At 38.6% G+C, this 24869-nt stretch overlaps 1 protein-coding gene across 4 annotated transcripts in view; it reads right to left on the bottom strand.

Moving 5' to 3' along the window:
• Nucleotides 1-24869, bottom strand: part of UBR3 (ubiquitin protein ligase E3 component n-recognin 3) — a 240482-nt gene that overhangs the window by 60285 nt on the left and 155328 nt on the right. For 2 of the 4 annotated variants that reach the window (XM_089779752.1, XM_089779754.1), the window contains 4 exons: nucleotides 21576-21686; nucleotides 19996-20208; nucleotides 18971-19107; nucleotides 10117-10202 (listed from right to left, as the gene is read on the bottom strand). In XM_089779752.1, coding sequence (XP_089635878.1) covers nucleotides 10117-10202; nucleotides 18971-19107; nucleotides 19996-20208; nucleotides 21576-21686 — 547 coding nt within the window. The remainder of the gene's footprint in view (nucleotides 1-10116; nucleotides 10203-18970; nucleotides 19108-19995; nucleotides 20209-21575; nucleotides 21687-24869) is intronic. The other 2 variants (XM_089779753.1, XM_089779755.1) reach the window with 1 other exon arrangement.

The following is a 24869-nucleotide window of genomic DNA, read 5'->3' as shown; positions in this document are numbered from 1 at the left end:
ATGCCATGATAATTTATACTAAACTGCTCCTCGCTTCTAACAGAAAGGAGCAATGAGGCAGAAATGTACTCAGAATAATTAACTCTTTGTTTCCATAGTGACTATTTTCCAAGCTATATTTAATATAAAATGAATTGGTTAAGCATCAAATTCTAGAACTACAGGGTTTATTATTTGTATGTTTGGGCTATATATTTGTGAAATTAGGATGTATTGTATTATAATATTAATTGAACAGAAATATTTTTGTTACCAAAAGCTTTATGAAACACAAAATCTTGGGTTTTGTTTGTGATGGATCCAGAAGTAAGCAATCCTACTACCTATTTCAGTTCTATATAAATATGATGTGGGACATTCAGTGTAACAGTCAAAAATTAGCAATGTTTATGCTAGATTTTTTCAATGAAAAATTTTCTAAGATGCTGTTTTAAAATATAAGAACAATTCTTCCATGTCAATGAAGCATAAGCATAACGTTTTTTCCCTAGATTAGAGTAATGAAAGAATACATTGCCCCCTAATGGGAACACAGTAGCAAAAAGACATGGGGTTTTTTGAGTTCCATTTTTAACATCTGAATATTCTTCAGTGTTATCAAAATGAAGTCCTGAAGTGGCTACTTTTTTATGACTGCTTTTGAGGTGACTAATGTGACTACGAAAAGCAAGAGAATAAGAACTAAAGAGAGATACAGAAACGTGCAATATGCTGTTTCTTCACAAAAATTAACTTGTATGGTATACCTCAATGTTCGAACCATAGAATCCCTGCTAGTCTACTCCCCAGGTTTTCCCACTTATGCTTTTGTGAGATGGGATGGAAGTCCATTGGGGGCTACACAAAGGTAAAATTTGTCTGCCTTTATATGCTATGTTCTGTCATGATTGCACCTCATCAAAGTGTGGATAAAGGCCTATAAAAACCATTAGCTCATTTTCCATAGACTTTGTTTTAAAGATTTAAAGTACAGCTTCTTCTGTTAACAAGTGAAAGCAATATAAAAAATGACAATGAATCATTAAAGAGCTACCCAAACTGCTCTCCTGCAGTAAGTAGATATCAGCCATAACCCAACAGGCATCCCAGACACCTGCACAGACACCAGTGTTTCTCATGGGTCCCTCTCCCAGGGATAATACACTGTCCTCCAAGAGTGGTGATGGTCTACAGAGGCAAGTGAAGGGTCTTACCCAAAATCTCCAAACAAACTAATATTCTTTAAGCTATTTGTCTGTTCATTTTTTGAATCATAGAAGCACAAAAATGCAGGTTTACGATGTAATGAATGGTACAGACAATGTAATCTGGACTCTCCAATTGTTCCTCTTATAATATGTGAGTGAAATGACATCCAATTAAGTTGACCAAAGGTAAATAAATGTTTCTATTTTAAAAAAGCCACCGATACAATTAAGTTGTGGTTCTCACTGCCAGAAACTAGCATTGGGCCCAAGAACTTACAAGTACTCAAAGCACACCCGCAATTAGATTGCATAGACATGTGACTTCAGTGGGCTCTCTCACATGAATAAAGTTAAGCACCTGCCCTCAGATATGCAGGATCAGGGCCTTAGAACTATTTAAACAGCTGCTAGACTGTTTTTGTTTTCAAAGAAAACCTGTTAATGAGCAAAAACTATGTAACATACTTAACAAAGCATCATCTACATCCATAGTCCAAAAGTTAGTTTTCACTTTGATTCATGGTAATTTATTATCAAACGCTCCCCTCAAAAATTATCTTGCTCAAAAAGTACTTTACTGGCTACTGGTCTGTACTTTTCCACTGCCCCGTGCCAGCTCTGCTTTCAGCCTTATCTATTGTCAAATAAAAGAGATTAATTAAATCAAAGTCAGCACTTGAAAAGAGCAGCTGGAGAGAAAACACACTAGCACTTCTTTGGGACTGAAGCTGCTGGAGAAGACTCTTCTGAACTTCCCTCTCTCAAAAATCAAGGATATCAGACATTATACGTGTATCTACATCACCAACATTTGCAGTTGTAATCACATCCTTTATTATTTTCAATATTAAGGAATATTTTTGATTCCACAGGAAGACAGAAAAAGATGGCCCCACAGATCTTATCTTTCATTTCTATCTATGCAGAGGACAAACTAAACCAATTTGGACAGATGATTATATATGTTTTGATAGACGAATGGCAAGATGTGTCCACTGTCTGTCAAATTAATAACTTCAACATGAAACGTACTGAAGCTACAGGCTTTCTTACTGTTCAGTTTGAAACTCCTCCTTTTCCCCAACAAAAATACTTTGCACATTGATTTATGCTAATGCATCGTCTTTTGACAAAGAGAAAGTTTAATATCTTGACTCACATGAAGCATCACATCCAATGTATGGAATGGAGGAGGTACTGTAGGAGTCATGATAAATTGCATATTTGGCTCACATATTTATTTTATCCTTCAAAAGTCAGAGGCACATTTTTATCTTCAATTCTTCTCACATTTGTATTTTAAAATACAGACAGCTATTACCTGTTTTGCTATAATACACATAAGTCTCTGTTTTGATTTTACTCTTCTCGATCTACACCTTTTCTTCTCCCCATTCCAGGGACCTATTCATATTTCCATTGTTAACGGGGACAACAAGCAGTCTTCTGTATATGAAGCATAGTAGATGCTTCTTGTTTTAGGTGCCATAGGAAACCAGTATTCCTATTGCACTCTTGGTCAGGATGCTATGTAGATCATTACTAGACACACTGACTGGAGTATTGATTTTTAACAAGGGGTCCCAGATTTCTTTTTCCCTTTATAGAGCTTAGTTAGCCTATTTAATATCTTTGTAGGAAAGATTTGCGGTCTATTGTCCATTCATCACTGATCCTGTAGACTGGGGATAGAAAAATTTTCCTTCTTGTGAAGGTCAGAAAAATCCTTTTGATTTTAGGCAGGACATGGGGCAGCACTGTCAGACAAATATAGGGCCTTGAGCCTTGCACTGATTAAATAGCTAATATCCTCTGGAACAAAACTCTTCAGAGTGGTGTCCTTATAGTAAGAGATCAATTTTAGACAGGCTGTTGGAGAAACTTGCCCTTTTTCTCTGAAAAATACGATTGGCTTTCTTTTTAGATTCCTTGCTCAGGTACTGAAAATATGTCAGGCTTCTTAGCAACAAGCAAGTGGGACTACGTGATAAAGAATGCTTTCCTAGGTCCTGCATTTTATTCCATGCTTTTAAAAAAATTATATGTACAACATACTGCCGTTTCTTCATTATCTTTTATGTATAGAGAACAGAATCACTTTTTTTTCTTATTTAAAGATGAAATGATTGCAGGGAAGTAATTTGTTTCCCTAGGTAGTAATTTAATATTGAGTTGAATCTTGGGCCTAGGAAATGTAGGATTTATTTTTGCAGTACTATACTATCTTAATGATCTTCTTACATTTGCTTCTGTTTAGTACAGAACAATTAAAGCCCATGAAAATGTAAGCCCCCAACGATCTTTCATTGATTCTCTAATACCTGTGGTACTGAGGTATCTCTCTTGTGATTAAGCACACTACTCTATATTAGTCTTGTAACAACAGTAAAGTTGCTCGATAAGATATTGCCGAAAATGGAATATTGTGTCCCAGGTGAGCTGTTACAACAGTAAGAGTCAGTGAAGATGGTGGGAACAAATAGGTCAAGTGCTGTTTTAGTAGATTGCACCATGAGGGCAGCTGCACTTGGGAAGCAAAATTAAGAATGATTAATGTGGCTGCTAGAGTCAGCGACTGAGGCAGTGTGACAAGAATGATAAAGTGACAATTACAAAGCCAGATTTCCTTTCAGGTTTAAAAATTATATGCATTTGTGAAAATATGTGCTTATGTACAGTGTACAACAGATATGTAGGTCAAGTTGTCTATCTCACATGTAGTTCTTTAGAAGTGGTGTGACATTAGGCATAGCTAACAACATGAGGTCAGAGTCTTGAAATGTTATGAAGGAGAAATAATTATATCCTCCAACATTTGTACATAGTTAATTTTTTTCTTTTGGAATGTTATAAAGGTTTATAAAAAGCTCAGATATCTCAAGTTGCTCTTTTTGCTAAGATCTGGTCAGAAGAATGCAGAATGGAATACTCCTGCCCTAATGTAGCATATTTTGCAATATGGTAAAAAATATCTTCTTTCTTCTTATAGAAACAATATATGCCAAAGAGAAAGGTATATGAATACAAATGTAATTTCCTTGAGAATTTTTTTAAATACTATCAACTCCTTCAATGTCTAAGTAGCAGTGTTCATCTTCTAATGTAGTATAGATTTTTATGATCCTGATTCTTTCTTCCGCCTGTCTTCTCTACTATATTCTGATGTTCCTTTAATGTGTTTCATTAAAATTTTTATCTCTCTAATGTCTCAAACATCACAAAAGCCTATTTTTCCATATTTCTCACTTTTCTTAAGCTGCTGTAGTTGCTTATCTTTTCCAAGTAACTATTAATTCAAAGTGCCCTGACAACAGCAGATGGAGATAGAAAAATTCAACAATATTTCTGATAACCTGGGAGGAAAGATCATTTCTGGTATAGTCTTCCTGACAGGGCTAACTGTAAGAAAGCAAAAGGAAACAGTACTCTCCCTATGAGCTCACAGTGTCAGCTTCTAAGTTGGAAGAAAATTCACATATATATGAATAATGGAAGAGTATTTGGGACTCTTGTGAGCTGTTCTTAAAATGAAGTGCTTGCCACCTTCTTCTCCTTGTATAGTGGTGCTAAACAATGAAAAACCATCTCAATGGGTTGTTTCTCCTTCCTCTGATGGTTCTTGTTCAGTTTAGAGCTCAGCATTTCATTTTATAAGGTGACTTGTCAGTTGCGATGGATGTGATGCCAGGGTCTGTTTTAATCAGTTCCTTTAGTGTTTGTCATCAACCTACCTACGCTTCTTACATAGAATATCTTAAGCACTTGAAACGAAAGGTATTACACAGAATAAGTATGCTCTCTCCTGAACTCTGTACCAAGTTCCTAAGCCAATTCAAATGGTAGCTCATGGCACCACTCTTTGAATCTGACCATACATGCCACACTGCTATTCAGACAACCATCCAGATATGGTGTATGTGGTTTCTCCAGGAAAGCCATTTGGTTCTTGTGTCATTTCTATCTTGCAGAGTCTAGTAATGAGAGCTAAACTGAGCAGACACCAACGAACTTCTTACAGGAGTCAAGGAAAAAAGTAAAACTCTCTTTCAACCACTTCCTGATCTTTGCTATAATGAGCATTTCCCAGATGTATGCAAACATTCCTGTTGCTGGCTGACTCCTCATCTATCTGTTTCTGCCCATCTCCCCTTCTGCCTTCCTCAGTCACAACTGGTAGTCCATCATAGCACTGATTTGAAGAAAGCCAAAACCTCTGCTGAACATAGATAGCTCCCATTTGGCTTAAGCACAGAGGTCAGTTCCCCCTCTAAAAATAATAGTAGCAAAAAGGATAACAACACATAGCAAACAAGAAGAATTTTGTCAGGCTTATATCGCTAAGTGATATTTTATAAAGTGACTATAAAGAGAGAAAAGCAAGAATTCCCCTTTTTAAAAAGTGCAGCATCTGTTTTATAAATACAACTAACTTGTACTCTTGAGGGGCATAATGGCATGAATGGACTCTTTGTATTGGGAGATTGTGGACAAAATAGTCTCATTAAGTTCTATACCATTTCATAAAACCTATCTATGGAAAAACAATTCTCTTGTCATATGTCAAAATCTTACTGTTCAAAGCTACACATATTAACGCTGAAAGCAAGTACAGTATAATTCGGTTCTAGAAGGACCTACATTTAAACAGGAGTCTATATTATTGCATGATTTAATGTGACTGAATAGTATTCCAGTCTGCTGACTATCCAGGCTTTTTTGCCGATTTACTTTATGCAATATAAATAGAATGGGAATGATTTAACAATAATTAGATGGCACCTAAGGTTTATTAGTTTATTTAAAAACATGATTTTAGTTTAAATAGTTCATTTCAATTGAAGCATGCAAAACTTTCAAATGTTCTGAACTACGGGGAGATATTCAAAGCTACTCAGACACCTGAATTAACCATGTAAAAGACATGTTTTGATACAATTCAGAGATTTACAGTCAGGTGTGTGAACGTTTGTTCCAAATATTATTTTGGGCATTTTCTAATACAGGTTGGACCTCCCTGGTCCTGCACCCTCTGGACCTGACCAGCCCCGGAGGAGGGGCTTTGCCAGACCAGGGGAGGTCTCTCCCCTCCTGACCCATGCTAAACAGCTGCCTGCATTCCCTCTCCCCCTGACCCAACCTGGGCTATAGCCTGCCCTGCTGCTGCCTGGTTGCTCCTTGGGCTGGAGCTCTCTAGCTGCCACTGGCCTCACTACTGCCAGCTGCCAGGGCCAGAGCTGTGCACCCAGAGCCAGAGCTCCCTAGCTGATGCAGGAGCCAGAGCTGTACAGCTGGGGCCAGAGTTTCCTAGCTGTTTCCAGGGCCAGAGCTGTGAAGCCACTACTGGCCCCCTGCTACTTTCTACCTGGCTGCCACCAGGGACAGATTTCCCTGCTGTCCAACCTGTCCCCCTCCCTCCCACACGGGTCTCCCGGCTGAGTTGCCAGTCACCTCTGCTGCACTACTGCCCCACGGCCAGGCCTCCCTATACTTGGACTATGTGGTCCAGGAACATCTGTGGTATTTCTGGACCATGGACGCTGCCAGACCAGAGAGTCCTGGTTGAGGGAGGTACAACCTGTACATAAATTATGAATATGCAAGGATTATGCAACTCAGATTTCAAGTGCAGCCACTACAGCAACGGCTAACAGCACATATCGTCATATAATGTGACAACAGTTTAGGACTGTTCTGAAGAAACTGAAGAAGCTCCACTGAAATTTCAACACACACTATTAATAAAAATAGCAATGCAATCTTAGGAAATATGCAATTATATTTATAAAAAAGGTAGAAAAACAATCACTTTAAAAAAAAAAGTTAACAGAACTTCATTTCAAAATCTTTTCTTTTCCCTTGTGTGTAACATGGCCCAAACTCTCATAACTTCACATTAAAATGTTGCATTTGTCCAGAGATCCTATACTGATATGACTGAAAATGAATAACTATTTTTGATTAAATGTGTATTATGTGGATCATCTGTGTTGAACCTTGGGTATAAGCAAAACAGAGAACTTACATTAAAATTACATACAGAATCCTTGGAGGATGTCTTTCTTATATATTTTTATTTTAAAAATTTCTCCTTTGTTTTAAATAAAAGCTACAATCAGAATGTTGTTTTGAAAAGCACATTACAAAACACACACTGGAAACTTTTTGTTTAAATCATAAAATAAGTAGTCTCAAGGTTGTTTGGATTTTAGTTTTACTTTAGTAAGGCATATTTCTGAGGCATAAACTGCTTTACCTTTCTTTTCAAATAGATCAAACTTATTGATTTATTTTTCAATTTTTTCCCCATTAATTTCCCCAAAATCCATTAATTTCAAAGTTACATGCTGCCCTAAGAGACTAACAGTATATCCACAGGCGATTTTGCATTTCATCAGGGTGTTTTTCAATACTAGCTGATATTTAGGTGCTGGTGATAAAACACTGATATAAGGAAAGTGATACAATATACTATTTAAATAGGCAAAAGCAATATGTTCCTTTGATAATACTACAACATGTCAAATATTTTTACCGTGCTTTAAGGTCTGGTGAATTTACTTCATTTTTCTTTTATCAGACACCAAAAAATCACAAACTAACGAGCTGATAAATCTCAATTACTAAAGACTCAAGGCTCAAGATAAAAATATTCCTTAATGACAACAGGCCACTTTCTCCAACTTTAAAAATAATATCCTAATTCAGAACCATTAAAATTGCAGAGCATGAACAGACACTGATAGCCATGTGGGCCAAAAGGGCAGATTGCTACTATCAAAGACCTGTCATCATTTATTAATGGATTACACTCAACTCATGTCCTGTGTCTTCTATACATAGCAAGACACAATCCTTGTCCCTCAACTCATGTCCTGTGTCTTCTATACATAGCAAGACGCAATCCTTGTCCCAGGGAGTCCATAAATAGTTTTCACTTAGAGACTTTCATTGAAGGTTTCCATAGCACTTTACAAATGTTACACATCATGACAACCCTGTCAGAGAGGCAATATATCCATTGCACTGGTGGGTAAAAGACAGAGAGAAAATCCCCACTATACCAGTTTTAAATTTGGATAATGACTCGCTAGGGCATAATGACTCACTCAAGACATTCAGATGCGGTCAGAAACAAAGCTAGGAATTAAGGATGTAAATATGCAGTTACTTTCCTAATCGAGTAGTCGATATTTTATTGTCAACTACTTGATTTGTCGATAAGGATAGGAAGTTGAAGTACTCAGTCTGGCTCGCGTCGGGTCGCAGCATAATCTTCCCCGCTGCCACTCATCATTGTAAGGAACAAGGGAGCTGGTGCACAAAGGCACTGGCTCAGACCCTGGTCTCAAGCAAATTTAATTCTGCCTTTTTGTGCACCCAAACATTAGGGCTGAACGAGGCATTGGTTTTATGTACAAAATAGTATGTGATTATGTTACTAAAGATAACATAATGCAAATACACAATTGGCCAGAATTAAGGTTGCATGGGTAACTGTAAATCTGGTATTTCCTCCCTATCTTTAAAATGCTAGGATGTGTTTTAAAAAGAGAAAGGTTATGTACAACTGTACCCTCTCATCATTCATCATCAGCAGAACGTGAACCTAAATCTTCAACAATGCAGCAGAGATTTGAAACCGCTTAAACTATAGAACTAGCTACCTTGGCTGGTGAAAGCAAAAGGCACCACCTTCTCCACTTAAAGAAGGGGAATGAAACACGGGGTCCTGGATCTTTGCCAGGCCACTGACAGGGAAGGGGGTGGGGCGGCAAAGGGGGCAATTGTTCCAGGGCCTGGAGCTCCTGGACAGCACTGCTGCTACTGTGGCAGTAAAGGGAGCCTCAGACTACTCCAAACAGCTCTGAGGGTTGGGGGGATGTTGCGGTCTGTGCGGCACTAAAGACTAATTGCACTCAGCCCTGCCTGCCCCTTCCACCAGAGGTCCCACCCCTTCTGGGGGCATGGAACCAGCTCTTCCCACCTTTATCTGAGGTCCGGGGTGGCTATTGGCCCCCCTGGTCTTAGTGATCAGTGAGTGACAGAGTCCAGCCTTTCCACCACACACATATACTGCACCTCAATGGTTGGCATAAGTGCCTGATCCACGCGGTGCTCAAGAGGTGGGCATAGACCTCTAGGATGATGGGCTCGTCTGGATAGAAAGCGTCACCCAGTGCTGCTCTGATAGTTCCCTAGCCTTCCCAATATAGTATCTGCTTCAGCATGAGTTCGGCCTCACAATGTGCTGTTATTATTTTGGCAAACCTTCCTAAGAAAGGTAAACCACAGAAAGGAAATGATAATGAACATTTTGTATCTCAGCAAATTCATAGGAGAAAGAAAAAGCGCTTCTTAGGTCTCCTTGCCAAAAAGCAAGGACTTTCTGAAAATAATGGAACTCTAAAGGCTTCTCAAAGTAAAGGTCACAAGAATTTCTATAATGACAAGAGTTAGGAAAACTAAATATAGGTGTCACTACCAGCTCTTCCATTAAAGAGGCAATGTGTGCCTCTAGTGTGAGTTACAAAAGCACATGAAGCTGTGGATATCTTTACTTACTAGCAATAGCAGCCAGGACTTATGCTTTAAAAATGCTTATAGCTGCTTTGTTTACACAATTTTATGTCATTTAAATGATATTATATGCTTATAATGATACTTGCTTTTCAAATGGATTATCTATACGATTCACTAATATTCTTTGTGGGTAGTCTTGGTAAGTTATATCTCTGTTTTTTCTTAACCAAAATTACAGTAAACAAAACCAGAAATTATCTGAAAAAGCTCTAGCATAAAAAGTTGACAATAGTGGATCCAGAAAATATGCTAAACTGTAAGAACAGGCAGCATCTTTATTTTAAACTAAATTTCACAAATCTTGTTTAATTTTAATATAATTTTATACCGCACAATAAACTAAACTTACTTAAACAAGATCTTTTTCCAGCTGTGCTTGCTCCACCTAAGCATAAATTGCCTCCTCGATGAACCAGTTCAAGTTCCAAGTTCGTTCTGCATGAAAAATAGAAAGGTATTAGGATGGAACGCCAGCATTCAAGCTTCTATACACAAAAGGAGGTTCCATAAATTTGCATTGTACACCATTGGGAAGAATGCTGTGCATTACCTAGATGGCTACATAAAAACAACATCTGATAGTTAAAAATTGCAAAATGTAATACTTTTGTGATTTAAACAGGTTGGTCTTAGGAGATAAAACTATAGTGTTTAGTGTATTACAGATAACAAAATATATTTTTTTCCTGCATGTATCTTTTTCATACACTTTCACAATGAAATGCTACTGGTGGAATATTTGTACAAATCTGGAAAGACAACTTATAACCCAAGAAACAACAACATTTAAGAAATAAGATATATTGAGGCATATGGCTTCCTTTGTGAGGCACAGAATTTACAAACAAACAACATAAATTAAATACTTCATCTTCAGAATATTTTAATTCCATTACAATAGAAGCCCTGTCCTTTATTTAGTAGCAATATTATTGGAAGCTGTTGAGGTAAATTTTCAGTGAAAGGCACTGAGATTTAGCTGTGTAACTCAAACATGAGCTGGGGGTTGTGCAACGAAAATCCCTGCATGTTATATCAACACTTTACTTCTTTTAATATATTGATGATTAGACACCATTTTTTGCCAAATTCAACAACAATTTTTGACTTTGGAATTGTATGTTGGATGTTTACCCACAAAACACCGACCTAGCAATTTACATTTTGTATGCTGAAAGTTTGTTGTAACGAATAAACATGCATTCCTACAATTCAGGAAAACAAAACTATGCTTAAGTACTATTATACTAAATTAATTCAAACTGCAATCTTTTTCCTTATATATTATAATTGAAATTAAATAACATTTCCAGACTTCGTCTGATTTGACTGAATATCACTAATTGCAAGTATCAGAGGGGTAGCCGTGTTAGTCTGAATCTGCAAAAGCGACGAGGAGTCCTGTGGCACCTTATAGACTAACTGAAGAGTAGGAGCATAAGCTTTCGTGGGCAAAGACCCACTTCGTCAGATGCATGAAATTGCAAGAAAACCTATTTTAGAAATTTATGTATAATCATATTTAAGCTAAACTACAGGATGAAGAGAACATAAATATGTCACTCAAAATAAAATATTTTGGAAAAAGTCAGCTCTATACATTTAAGGAATGACTAGGTTCTTGATATACAGTGTTTGTAAAGGTACTCTCATTTGTTTCTAAAATAGTAACATTTCAAAATATTAATATCCCTACATTTGCAGCTCATGCCACCCATTTCTGAAGGAATGCTTTAATCCTCTCTACTCAGGAAAAAAAAAAAAAGCAATTTAACACTGATAATGTTCCTGCTCAGAGCTCCATCTGGTAGCTGCTGATAAGGGCATCTGTGTGACAGGGGAATTTTCCACTCTTCAGGCGATTTGCAGTGCTCACTGAACTTCTAAAAACCTACCAGCAAGGAAGCAGGGACAGGGATTTCATATTAGTAGGCAGAATAGCAAGTGTATATCAGCACGTGCTAGTTCATCATGTGAATATAAATGAGACAAATGTTTTCTTTCCACAAATCTTCAGATGACTAATTTGTAAATTAATGGCAGTTTTCTACTACTAAAACCAAGGACATTTGCTAGATGTTATTTAAATGATTAATCAGATAATCAGAAATAGTAACTCAATCTCTTAAGGACAAATTTGTCATAGCTTGAATTTTCAGTTTTCCTTTCACTATACACAATTTTACAACAGGAAACATCAAGGACAAATCTGATGGAACAAGACGTGCTCACAGTATTACACTATATAGGAGGAGAGTCCTGGTGACAGACAATTCTCCCCCACCCGTACTGCGCACACACTCACTTTCCCTCCCAAGAGAGTAAGGCACCTCCTTTCAGTGTATTGGATCTCCACAGCAGAAACGCCAGCCCTCTTCTGTTACCCCCAAAACAGGTTCAATTGTTGGACAGAGACCTGAACTGTTCTCTTCATCCCCATTAACATTCTTATCCATACTACAGGGCCTATGGGTTAGGCACTGTAGTAAATCCCCACTGAGGGAGTAAGTAAAGCTGTATTCTCACCTGCTAATCTGTCACTGATGGAAAAGTAGGGGCACCTACCATACCCTAAATAAGAACAGTAGAAAGTTAACTTGTCTCTCAATCCAATTCACCACTCTCTCTCTTCCCTCAATGAAAAGTAAGATATATCAGCAACTTTCAGCCTGATACTCCATCTCTCTTTAAAAAAAAGCAAAATGAAGTGTAGCCTCTCCATGTTTCACTGGGACAGGTAAGTAGGAAGTACAGCCTCACATGGGGTGTGTCTAGACTACAGGTTTTTTTTCGAAAAAAGTGATCTTTTTTCGTAAAAACTTCACCTCCGTCTAGACTGCTGTCATGTTCCTTTGAAATTAAAACGAAAGAACAAAGCAGCTTTTTGACCACAGAAAATCTCATTTTACAAGGAATAACTTCTTTTTCCGAAAGTGCTCTTTCGAAAAAAGGCATTATAGAACACAAATGGTGCTTTTTCGACAGAGAGCATCCAGACTGCCTGGGTGGGTGTTATCTTTTGAAAAAGGGGCTCTCTTTTTCAAAAATACCGGTAGCTGTCTAGATGATCTCTTTTGAAAGAAACTTTTTTGAAAGATTATTTCGAAAAAGCCTCTTTGGAAAGGGGCTTGTAGTCTAGACGTAGCCTCAGATTGCTCAGCCTTCCCCACTGAAGAAACTGAGACGGGAGGCTGCTTTGGCTCACCTCTTGCTTCCTTCTTCTGCAAGAAAGGGACCTTGTTCAATTCATGCCTATGATCTCCAATTAATCTGAAAATATCGGTACACAGAAAAATACAGGGATAAAATAAGTTATCCTTCTGCTACTGCCTTTAAATAGGAGGGACAGATTTGATGGAGAGCACGTCTCAAGAACCAGCCCCTCTTCTGCCTTTTCACGGGAACAAATATTAGAATAGGAAAGTCCACTATCACCACCAGTAGCACCACTGCCTCTCTCCTCTCTTTAAAAAGTTAGCATTTATGAGACAGTGAAATTGGAAGTGGGGGAGGTAGGGGAGTGCTGTGTGTTTATGCTGTCAGCTATACGTACGTTGACAAAGGCTTTATCTAAATATCCAACAAAGCAGAGATCTACCATATGTAATACAGCAGAAGTGGTTTAAAAGATGCTGCCACAAATGACAACCATCAGTACAACATGGCAGTACAACATACAGTACACTCCACTGTAGTAAAACTATAAACACCAGTGAAGAATGGGAAATGGTGCAAATGGAGTAAGGGTATGTCTACACTACCCCGCTAGTTCGAACTAGCGGGGGTAATGTAGTCATCCGCAGTTGCAAATGAAGCCCGGGATTTGAATTTCCCGGGCTTCATTTGCATGAAGCCGGCCGGCGCCATTTTTAAATGCCGGCTAGTTCGGACTCGTGGAACGAGGCGTACAGCTAGTTCGGATTAGAAGCCTAATCCGAACTAGCTAGTCCGTGCCGCGTGTAGTCGCGCGGCACGGAGCCCAAACTAGCCGGCATTTAAAAATGGCGCCGGCCGGCTTCATGCAAATGAAGCCCGGGAAATTCAAATCCCGGGCTTCATTTGCAACTGCGGATGACTACATTACCCCCGCTAGTTCGAACTAGCGGGGTAGTGTAGACATACCCTAACAGACTTAGGTTGCAGGTAAGAGATTAGGCAAAACAAAGAAGAGACTATCAATAGCTAAAATAGCTGCTTCCCCTGCTGTAGACGGATCAGGAAGCATGGGCCCCGGAACTTCTAGGTACAGTAAACTTCCGATAATCCGGCACCTTTAGGACCCAGGGGGTGCCGGATTATCAAATATGCCGGACTATCAGAAGGGGGGCTATGAGGGGTCTGGTCCCAGACCCCTCATAGCCCCCCCCTTCGATAGTCCGGCTCTGCCCCAGGCGTCCCTGATTCAGCCGCTGCTGGTCAGTTTCAGCAGCGGCTGAATCGGGGACGCCTGCAGCAGAGCAGCTGGAGTGCTGCCGGGTTCGTCTGATAGCGCCGACCCTTGGCGCGGGGAGACCAACCCGGCAGCACCCCAGCTGCTCTTGGGGACGCCTGGGGCAGAGCAGCTGGGGGACTGCTGGGTTGGTCCCACAGCGCCGAGGAGCGGCGCTACTGGACCAACCCTGCAGCACCCCAGCTGCTCTGCCCCAGGCGTACCCAAGTCAGCCACTGCTGAAACTGATCAGCGGCTGACTCCAGGAAGCCCGAGGCAGAGCTGCTCTGCCCCGGGCTTCCTGGAGTCAGCCGCTGGTCAGTTTCAACAGCAGCTGAACCGCGATGCCTGGGACAGAGCAGGTGGGGTGCTGAGGGGGTTAGTCCAGGAGCTCTGCACATCGGCGCTGTGGGACCAACCCGGCAGCCCCCCCTGCTGCTCTGTCCCAGGTGTACCCAAGTCAGCTGCTGCTGAAACTGATCAGGGGCTGATTCCAGTATGCCCGGGCCAGAGCAGCTCTGCCTCGGGCTTCCTGTAGTCAGCCGCTGGTCAGTTTCAGCAGCGGCTGAATCGGGGACAGCTGGGGTGCTGCCAGGTTGATTCCACAGCCCCGAGGGGCAGCGCTATGGTACCTACCCGGCAGCACTCCAGCTGCTCTGCCCCCGGCTTCCCGGATTCAGCCGCTGGTCAGTTTTAGCAGCAGCTGAATTCGGGAAGCTGGGGACAGAGCAGCTCCAATGGTCCGGCTGCCCGGAGCACTTCTGGGTTCCTGATGGTGCCGGACCATCGGAGTTTTACCGTACTGAGAGAGCTGGCAAGAACCAGCTCTCTCTCACTTAACAGCTGCAGAAATCCCTGTAATTCTAATCCTTTACCTCTACTTTCATGTGTCTACATAGCAAGAGAGTTATGGGAAAGGAAAATGTGTTGCATTCATACTTTTACCACTGGCTATCTTAGGATACCACACCTCAGCCAATAACACTCCACATTTTACAAATGGCTGCCCAAATGCCCCTTCACTTATTGCCTGTACTATCTTCTCAGCTCTGCTTTAACATTTCTTCTTACCTGGAAGATGACTCCAGGTGAAGGACTCTTACTACAGATAGTATTCCAGCCTATCTTCTGACAGAAAATGGTACAAGAGGCTGATTAAGGCATGATGATTCAGAGACTCTACGATTAATGTGCTAGCTAATAAAGACAAGGATGAACATTCACTGCACTGGGTATAATAATATAATATTTTTGAAAAGTGCTTTATTAGGAAGTGACCAAGTTTTATATTGACCACTTTATGTTGTGCCTTTACCCAACTCTCTATTTGTCCATGTTTGAGACTGTACAAACACAGAAGAGCGCACAGTGTCTAGTGTATTTTGCACAGGCAGAAACAAATTAAAAATAATACTGAACTATCTATATATTGTTTGACTAAGACAGACTATAAAAGAAGGAAAGTTGGCAAGAAGGTAACAATCTACAAATAGAAGCAACACCCAGAATAGTTATTTAGTGTGTTACAAAATGAAATCACAGACATAGAAAAAATGAGATAGGATTAAGAAGGGAAAATTTATAGTGAATACCAAGATAAACTTCTTGATTGCAGAAGTATTACTCTGTTATTTTATAATGAAGTGGTGAATACTCTATTGCGCAGACATTTAAAATTACACAAAACAGGACACTGGATAAAACAACAAAGAACAATCCTGCCTTCAGGCAAGGAGGTGAACTGCTAACCTATATAGGTCATAATCATACTATCAATAGAAATAAGAATGTTAAGATTAAATTAAATGCTTTTAAAATAAAGGCTTCTGATCATAGAATTTCCAACTCTAGAATCTTTATGCAGATAAAATTCACTGAGAGTTCTGTGCACAATTGGGCTGCTGAATCAAGTCCTAAATTAGAATTAAACAGCAGTAATGGATGGAAGAGAATTTTATTTTGCCCACCCTAATGGATGTTCTAAAGCAATAGAAGGAACATTGGAACATTGTTCTGGTCTTGGATATTTTTAAGTCTCACAGAAACACTGAATTCTGAATGTAGATTTTAGTACAAAAGCACAGACTGTTCAATTTATTTTTAAAATGTGTTCCCACTTATATAGTCTATATTGCATACCTTTTATGTTATTATAAATAGGCATTTGCATTTAAAAGGGCATTTCAGAAAATAATTTTCTAAAACAATTTTATGAGCTAACAGCTACAAGAAAACTTCAACTGTGTACTCTTGTATACAGTATAGTGTATTGATTATATTTATGTGGCTTATACTATAACTCTTTTATAGTTTGAAATTATCTTTACCATACATAAAATAAAAATAAAGTTACTGTTTGTAAGTAAAATATTTAGCTACTGTGAGAGTCAAGACCCAAGAAAATCATTAAACAATTATTATGAAACAAAATGCAATTCAAGTATTCTTAAAGAAACTTAAATAATTTTACATATAACTGCTTAGTTTGTTTTATACATAAAGGCAACAATAGATAGTTTATATGGATCTATAATAGACACACCCAAGGTTATGAATCTTCATTGTGACGTGACAGTATTTGGATCAGAAAAATATTTGTATGAAAACTTTAAATATTTAGAATCAGTAATGTATTCATAGGAGGATTAAAATGTTATTAAATATTAACAAAAAATCATCAATGAAAACTACACCAAACCCAGAAACTTTCCCTTACCAGTTAAAGTAACAGTCCATTTACCCTTAGCAACCCTTACTAAACCAGGAAGTGATTAATTAAGGATATAATAAGGCTCATTGATCCATAGATGCACCAACCTTCTATTTAGTACACAGCTGGGGAAGGGAGGAGAAAAACTAGTGTCATTAGGCCACCTTTCTTCTCACTCCCTTATCCTTGATTCTGGGTACTGTCTAAAGACTATTATGTGGGCAGCCATAATCTGAGTGCAAAACATTTAGAAGGGAGAGGAAGACTAGGGGAAGGAGTGGTTTGAGTTGGGTTTTCACATTCAGGTGGATCCATATGCAAGCAGAATCTCTAGCTGCATTTTTATGGTAACTTCAAGTTCCCTTTAAGCTGCCAAAGAGGCACAAAGGACAAGTAGCGTAGGACAGAATCGGGTCCATAATTCTGATACCATCCTGTTTATTCTTTATCAATCCATATTTCACAACAATACAGCCTGGACACTCACCCATGATTTTTATCATTTTGATTTCAATTTCCCAACCTTTTTAAGAGGCAGTGTTCAATGGTAAACAGTTGTAACAATAACAGAGTTCATAGTTCAACTGCTTAAATTTTCCTTTTGTTTTTTATATCACTCAGAGTATAGCTATACATCCTTGTTTGGAAATCATCGCTCTTCTGTCAAATGTCATCTGCTCAGCCACACTGGAATAGTTTCTTGCCTGTCCAAAAAAAGGTTGCTAGTTCTCAGACTTGTATGTCACATCATTACTGTTAAAAATTTCCCTATTTCTCAAGCAGAAAATAACTATCAGTTGAAACTCTCTTAACTGGGATTCCCTGGTCCGACAACATCTATGGTCTGGCACGAATGTTGCAGGACCAGAGAGTCCCAGTGGAGGGCCAGCAATAAAGACAGCTGCAGGGCTGAAAGGGCAGTACGCTACCTGCAGAGAGCTGACAGAGGGGCTGCCCAGCGTGACACAGCAAGGCTGCCCAGTGGAGCTGGAAGCACCAGCACACAGTGCACGAATTACTTCCCAGAGAGGCACGGCACATGCGGCTGCCCAGGAAACCCCAGCATGCAGTACGCACGGCTGCCCGTAGCCCCAGGACTGGGCTGCCCATTGGAGCCACAGCAGCGATTGTGCCCTGTGGGTTAGCAGGGCAGTGGGGCCTGTAGGAAGCTGGGAGGCCAGCGGTAGGGCCAGGGGGCCCGTAGTACAGGTTCAAAAATAACCTTCCCTGGTCCAGCAAAATCCTTCAGCTGGGACCAGTCAGGTCCCGAGGGTGCTGGACCAGGGAGATCCAACCTGTAAGTTGCAGTACCTTAAAAAATAACTTTGCAACAATGGGAGGAAAAAGATATGTTGAATAAGCTAGACTCAGAAAGAAATTAAATGGTCTTTTTGATTAACAACTTCTATTTTACTTTAATTGTATCTTTTCCCACATAAGTAAGTCTGTAGGAACAATACTCTGGAACCATTGCAACTTGTGTTGAGAGCTAGTCAGCTCTCCTATATTAAATAGGATCAGGCCCAACGATGGGTGATCTCCAAGGAAATACCTACATGCTATGGAAGATAGGGTGACAATTCAGTAGGTGACATTTTCTTTGTCAGTGTTAGGCCAGTGCTTCCACACAGTGGAGTGGAGATGTGGTGCTTCAGAGGATGTACAGAGCTCCAGTCCTGTCTCTCACCTCATTAGAGGTATCCATTCAGGTATCAAATAGTTTACTCCACACAACTAGCGATGTTATTACAAGTTTCACAATAATGTGTGTTTTCCCAAAAGCTCCAGCTGTTGGAGTTATATAAATACATGAAAAACTCAGAATTCATTTAAAAAATTAAAATTAAACAAAAACCTCATAAAATTCTACCCCTGATTGTCCTAGAGTAAAAATGTGACCAGAAGGCACCCTAAATGTTGGGGGAAAAAACCCACATTTTATTATTTTTAAAAACTCATTGTTGTGTTATGCGAATCTAATGATTTTGGAGGGTTTAGTAATGATATTTTTAATGCTACTAGTGACAAATGCAAAAAACTGTCAAAACAGCTTAATGGACCTACCTAGCTACAGAATACATGAAGAGAAAATCATTGTCTGGTGATCCAGGAGTCTTGCTGTAATCTGTGTATTTTTTCTGGGTAGTACTTTTTATATCTTTCATTACAGATTCCATTTCCTTACTTAGATTGGTTTCAGACTACAAAAAAAGAAAATGCATTAATAGGTTAATTTACGTACCTATAAAAAAGCAATACCCGATTACAAAGCTTAACACTGTCATAGTTATATGAATTTATATTTCTATGTTATGTAAAAATTATGTATTACAAGTTGCTATCATACTACATTTTATCTAATAGAAAATTATATTCTAAAAGTCGGGGAGATGAACAAAGCAATTTATCTGTTCTGTTCTGCATAATGTATAGAATTTTTAGTCTGGCCTATCCTAAAGTATAGTCAATGGGGCATATGGATTGTGCAACAAGTACATGAAAATAACACATTTAAAATGGCAATCCTTAGCAAATGGAAGTACTGTTACTTTGAAATACCTTTTGAATAGTGGCATTTCCTATGAGACTGGAGACCTAATATGATTTTACAGATTTCATTACATCTTTTTAAATGACCTTATAAAATAGCTACACTATGTAAGAGTAGATGTAAACTGCTCTCTTTGCAAAACTAATTATCCATTTGCTTACATGTTCTTAACAGACATATTGTAAATAGCTTCCAGTTATAGGGGGATTCATGTTTTTACATTGGAAAACACATAGCAAGCTTCATGAAATATGATTCAGTTCTATGTAAATTACAAGAATAAATGGAATTAAGAAAAATTCATTCTAAAAGTAAACATTTTTGTTAATGTTTTGGTTATAACTCTGTTTCTATTTTAATGCCATACAAATTATAAACCTTTAAAATGTTTTAATTACATTAAATCCATTAAAAATAGTACAATTTTCCCATAAAGGTAGAAGAGGAAAAATGTGGCTTCATAATCTAAATAAGTCATAGAAGAAATATGAAAAAGTTAAAAGGTAGAGGCAAATTAACAAGGATCTTTCTGCCTTACACTGATGCTTACTGGGAAAGTTCCCAGCTGTTCTTGAAGGTCTTCCACCTCTTTTATAAGATCTTGCATATTCTTGTTATTATAACACTGCCAAAGGCTTCTTTCCACATTGTTTCCAGGATAACAAGGAAGCACACTGTTTGCAAATTGCCGACAGAGGGGACAGGTAAATTCTCCTTTGTCCACAGAAAAACCCTGGAGAACCTGGTCATTCTTTAAAAAACAAAAACAAAACAGATGCAAATGAACTCAGCAAAGATAACAATTATGTTCTTGAAATTTCATAGACAATAATATCTGAGGGTAAAAATATAGACCATCTACAAGTAACTGTAAGCCAAGCATAATACGAATATGTGCTTAATTTTGTCAGCGCACTTTAATTACTAACAGTGTCTCATGAAATCCCGATTACATAATTTACAAGTATTCCAGAAGACTCTCATAGTTAAGATGCCCCACAGTTAAAGGAGAGATATGCATGTTTTTTCCATATCACAGAAACAGTGACTGCATCTTTTCTAATTGACATTCTAATTTGCTTGAACAAATTCTGGAAATGGGCCACCCACCAAGGAACTTTTCTTGGTCTGCTTGATTAACCTTATTTCAGACAGAACAAGGAGTTTGGTGACCAGCAACAGAAACCTGTGCAGCAGCCTTCCATCACTGGGAAATAGTGGGGCTAGGATTGAGGAGGGTAGTGTTTTTTAATGTTTGTTTTTACTGCCAATTGTTAGCAACTAACAGAGATTGAGTGTTTCCCTTATTAACTTCATTACTTTCCTTCTGACGAAAGGCAAATCTACTTATTAGTGATGGGAAATATCAGAAGTTATTGTCTGAGGAGAAATACATTCTTGAGCTTAGTTCACACTATAAACTGCAAGCCAAAAACCTAGTCATTGGGGGGCACTATACCAGGTAGAATGGCTCAGTTCTTCTCCACTACCATGTACCTCAATTGACTCAAAAGCAATACGGAAGAGGAGTATAGAGCTAAGGGAGCGGGAAGCTTCAGAGAGCTCTAGTTACTGTATGTAACTTCTCCTTTTAACCTTCACAATGTGCCTCATCAGATCCCCACTCCTGAGATCACTGAGGGACTAGTGCTCAGTGTAATCTGATCGTCAAACAGGTAGTCCTGGTACTGGGGTGGTCTCCAATGAACTGACAGAATTAGCTTTATAATTGACTGAACTTGGATCCCTTACTAGTTAGAACAAGTTTTAACAAAATGTTTATCCAGGACTCAACATACAGCAGCTGCAAGCAATAATTACAATAATTTTAAACAATCAGATTAATTTGTTCAACTTTTCTTCTTTATATTTGCTTTGGTAGATCAATATAATTAGATACCAACTCAATTTTTATAAACATGTACAGAAATAAAAAGGGCTTGTAAAAGTACACTATTTGAAAGATGATCAAAAAAAGTCTTCTAAATCAATGCAAAAAAAAAAAGGGATTCAATCTTGCTTTCATTTAAATTTGTGGTAAATTCTCATTGATGTCAATGGGAACAAGACCAGGTGCAAACAGGACAAGACAGTTTTTGGAATTGCAGATCAACTTACTCTTAATGATTCCATATAAGATTTATGACAATCTATATGTAACGTATGACCACAAGTTTGTACATAAACACCTCCTTCCCAGCCTATTGACACTGCTTGCAAACAGGAGCTCTTTAAAAAGAAAAAGAGAGATACATATACATTATAATATTCAATGGACACATTTCCAGCTAAAATGTATACATGTACAATTCAATAAATTGGGTTCTTTTTAGGGCTCTTAGTTTTAATAATCCCTCCACTATATAACTAATGCTTTGCCCCATTGAAAACCCAATTTACTCTCTTATTGAAGCTATAATACTGTAAACTGCCTCCCAGGATAGTGATAGAATAAAGGAAGATTAAAATGCATATAGAGTGCACATAGGTTTACCAAGTTAGAGCTTTTATATTATAGTGAAGGTTAGTATCACAATATAATTCTTGCAATTTTATTTCTGACCTACCAATACACTCCATTCTTATAAGTTACACATTATTTCAGCACCAAAGCAATCTTTTAAAAAATCTCTGGCATTCACTGTTATTCAGAGAGCTTTTAAAATTCATTTTGCTGTAAAACTACAAACTTTTCCTTGCTTCGTAAAAGCTGATTCCAATATATGTTATTTAGAATAAGCAATACAATGATGCCACAGTGTTTTGAATAATCATGAACATTAATAAAAAGTCCACAGTTGCGTAATTAAATATCTATCCTATTTGGCAACAGAGTCAGGAATTAGGGATGTGAAAGGTTAACTAGTTAATCAGTTCCAGTTAATCAGTGAGGAGCTGGAGTAGCTCCCCACCTGGCTTGGGAAGGGGGGCTACTCCAGCCCTGCAGAGCCTGCCACAAATAGGGGTGCTTCAGTCTGACCAGAACAGCGCCTGTCAACGGCAGGCCTTAGCTCTAGCCCACCCACCCCTTTAACCTGTTAACCAGATAAACGCTACATTTAACCAGTTAATCCCATGTTTCTCAAACTGTGTGAGCAACTTAGAGGGGAATCGCGAGCAACTTAAGAGGTTGGGGGCTGCGGTATCACAAAGTTTGAGAACCCCTCGGTTAACCAATTAAATGGGATTTTACATCCCTATAAGGAATACAGTAAGGGGAGGGCGTACAGGATGCAGCCTGGTGAGGGAGGGCAGAAGCCGGGAGGTGGATATGGCAGGGGCTGGCCTGCCGGGCATGCCAAGAGACACAGTGGAAGCAGAGATGCTTGCTTTCAGCTGCCATTTGCCCCTCCCCCAGGTACATAGTTTGTTGGCATCATCATAGCACCCTATCTGGCCTCATCACAGAGCTACACATTTGATGAATGGCACTCTAACTCAAGAAATTAACTGCAAAAACAGAGTTCTGATTAAACTTGCACAATACATACATGTAATTATCTAGTTATAAGAAATTATTATTATTTCTCATTTCATAAGTAATTTTTTTCAATCACAAAATTAAAATGCATACATATTATATCTGAAAAAAAAATGTGTCCTAATAACGGAGAGAAGAAGAGAAAATTTGAACAACAAAATAACTGTTTTACCCTAAGGCAGATTTGTCCTGCAATGATTTATACTAGACAATGTAAAAATACATAGTGATAGTTTGCTTTTTTGGCACTGTAACCTCTTTTTCTCTGTCCCTATATATTTGAACATATAGGACATTCTTCTACTTTACTTGCTCCAATTCAATCTCTAACATTTTATAGCTCCCCAAGGCCAGAATCTACCACCTTTACCAGTAACACAGTCTGTCTTTCTTCTTTCTGCTGGCCTCCACCTGATAAGAGGACAGATTGGGTGGTCAATCCGGTAAGATTATATATAATAAACTAAGATGAGTTCCAGAATACAGTGGCTTCATTCACCAAGTCAGCTCATTGTCCATAGCCAGAGGGGAAAAAATGGGATGGTGCATGTAGTGAATAAAGCAGGGGTCCACAAAAAGAGGAAAGATAGTCAAGAGATTTAGATTTTATTGCCAGTTCAACCACAGACGTTCATCAAATAACAATCTCTCTATGTCTCAGTTCCCCCAAATGAAATGGGGGAAACTGAGCCCACCTTTTTACTTATAGTAAACAGGAGTTACATTAGGACAAATTCAATAATATTTGCCATCACCCCTGAAAAATCTATGAAGAAAAATTCATTCTTCCGATCCAGAAGTGGATTTTATGCAGTGAATAAAGGTGCAGTGCCTGACACAAACAAGACTTCTTTAGAACCCTTCTTTAGAAGGAACGCTTCCTTCCACATGCACCTTCCCAGAACATGCTCCACAAGCACTCCATCTATTCAAAGAGAAATTCCATTATACTTTCATATGTGTGCAAGTGCAAAACTCCTAGAACACTGAGAGATTGTCTGCTCAGTGGAAGCCTAGACACAATTACCATCAGAACAGGTGGAAACAAAAGGATCAATAAATGAAACGGCATACCAACGTGCCAAATTTCAAGATTCTAAAAAGTTTTAATGGCCTAAAGTTGTGGATTAGTTAGATCTTTTAAGTTTTCCCACTGTTGAAAATCACTATTTCTCTCGCCCATGCACACTCACTCACACACTCTTTCCATTCTTAAAAACAGGTCAGTCATTTTCCCCTTACTTAGAGCAAATAGAGAACATTTCAGCCAAAAGAGGTTAAACTTTAAGAAAAACTTAAAATGACCTTCTTCTATCTACACTGTTTAGTATATAGCATTTGAAACAATATTTACATTTTTCTTCAAGTGGATGAGTATGGATCTGGTTTTCATATTACAAACAATTTTCACAACTAAGTAAAATCATCCTTCTATCTCCTGAAACCTTCTACAGTACTTGTCATTACAGGAAAGACACCTACAGCTGAGGGCACAGCTGATCAACAAAAGGATTTCTTATTGCTTAGCTCAGCAGAACAAGCCACTCAAGACACTAACAGATGTTTCTGTTTTTATGCCAATAAAAAATTTAAGGATTTGTTCTTTCATGCAGAGACATTTTTAGCACAGTAGAGATCTTGAAACTTGAAAGCAGAAATAACTAATCCAAATAATGCCTGAATTGGAATCAGAGTTTTTCAGAGCAGAAAGTATTAAGCCACTGAGTCATTATAGTATCTTAGATTATTTTACAAACACTCATTCAGCCTCACAGGAAGGGAGAAATTTGATTGATCATGAAGTTACACTTCCACAAGGTTGAGTTTAGATAAAAAATACTTTTCACTAAATCCCCTGATGTTTGTAATGAGACAAGTATGTAATCGGTATCTGTATAAAAAAAATTAACACTTCACTGGGCTGTAAATGT

Source organism: Pelodiscus sinensis, chromosome 7 (assembly GCF_052426305.1).
Source record: "Pelodiscus sinensis isolate ZL-2025 chromosome 7, ASM5242630v1, whole genome shotgun sequence".
NCBI lineage: Eukaryota > Metazoa > Chordata > Testudines > Trionychidae > Pelodiscus > Pelodiscus sinensis.
The sequence above is the reverse complement of the archived record's forward strand: the minus strand, read 5'-3'. Positions and strand labels throughout refer to the sequence as shown.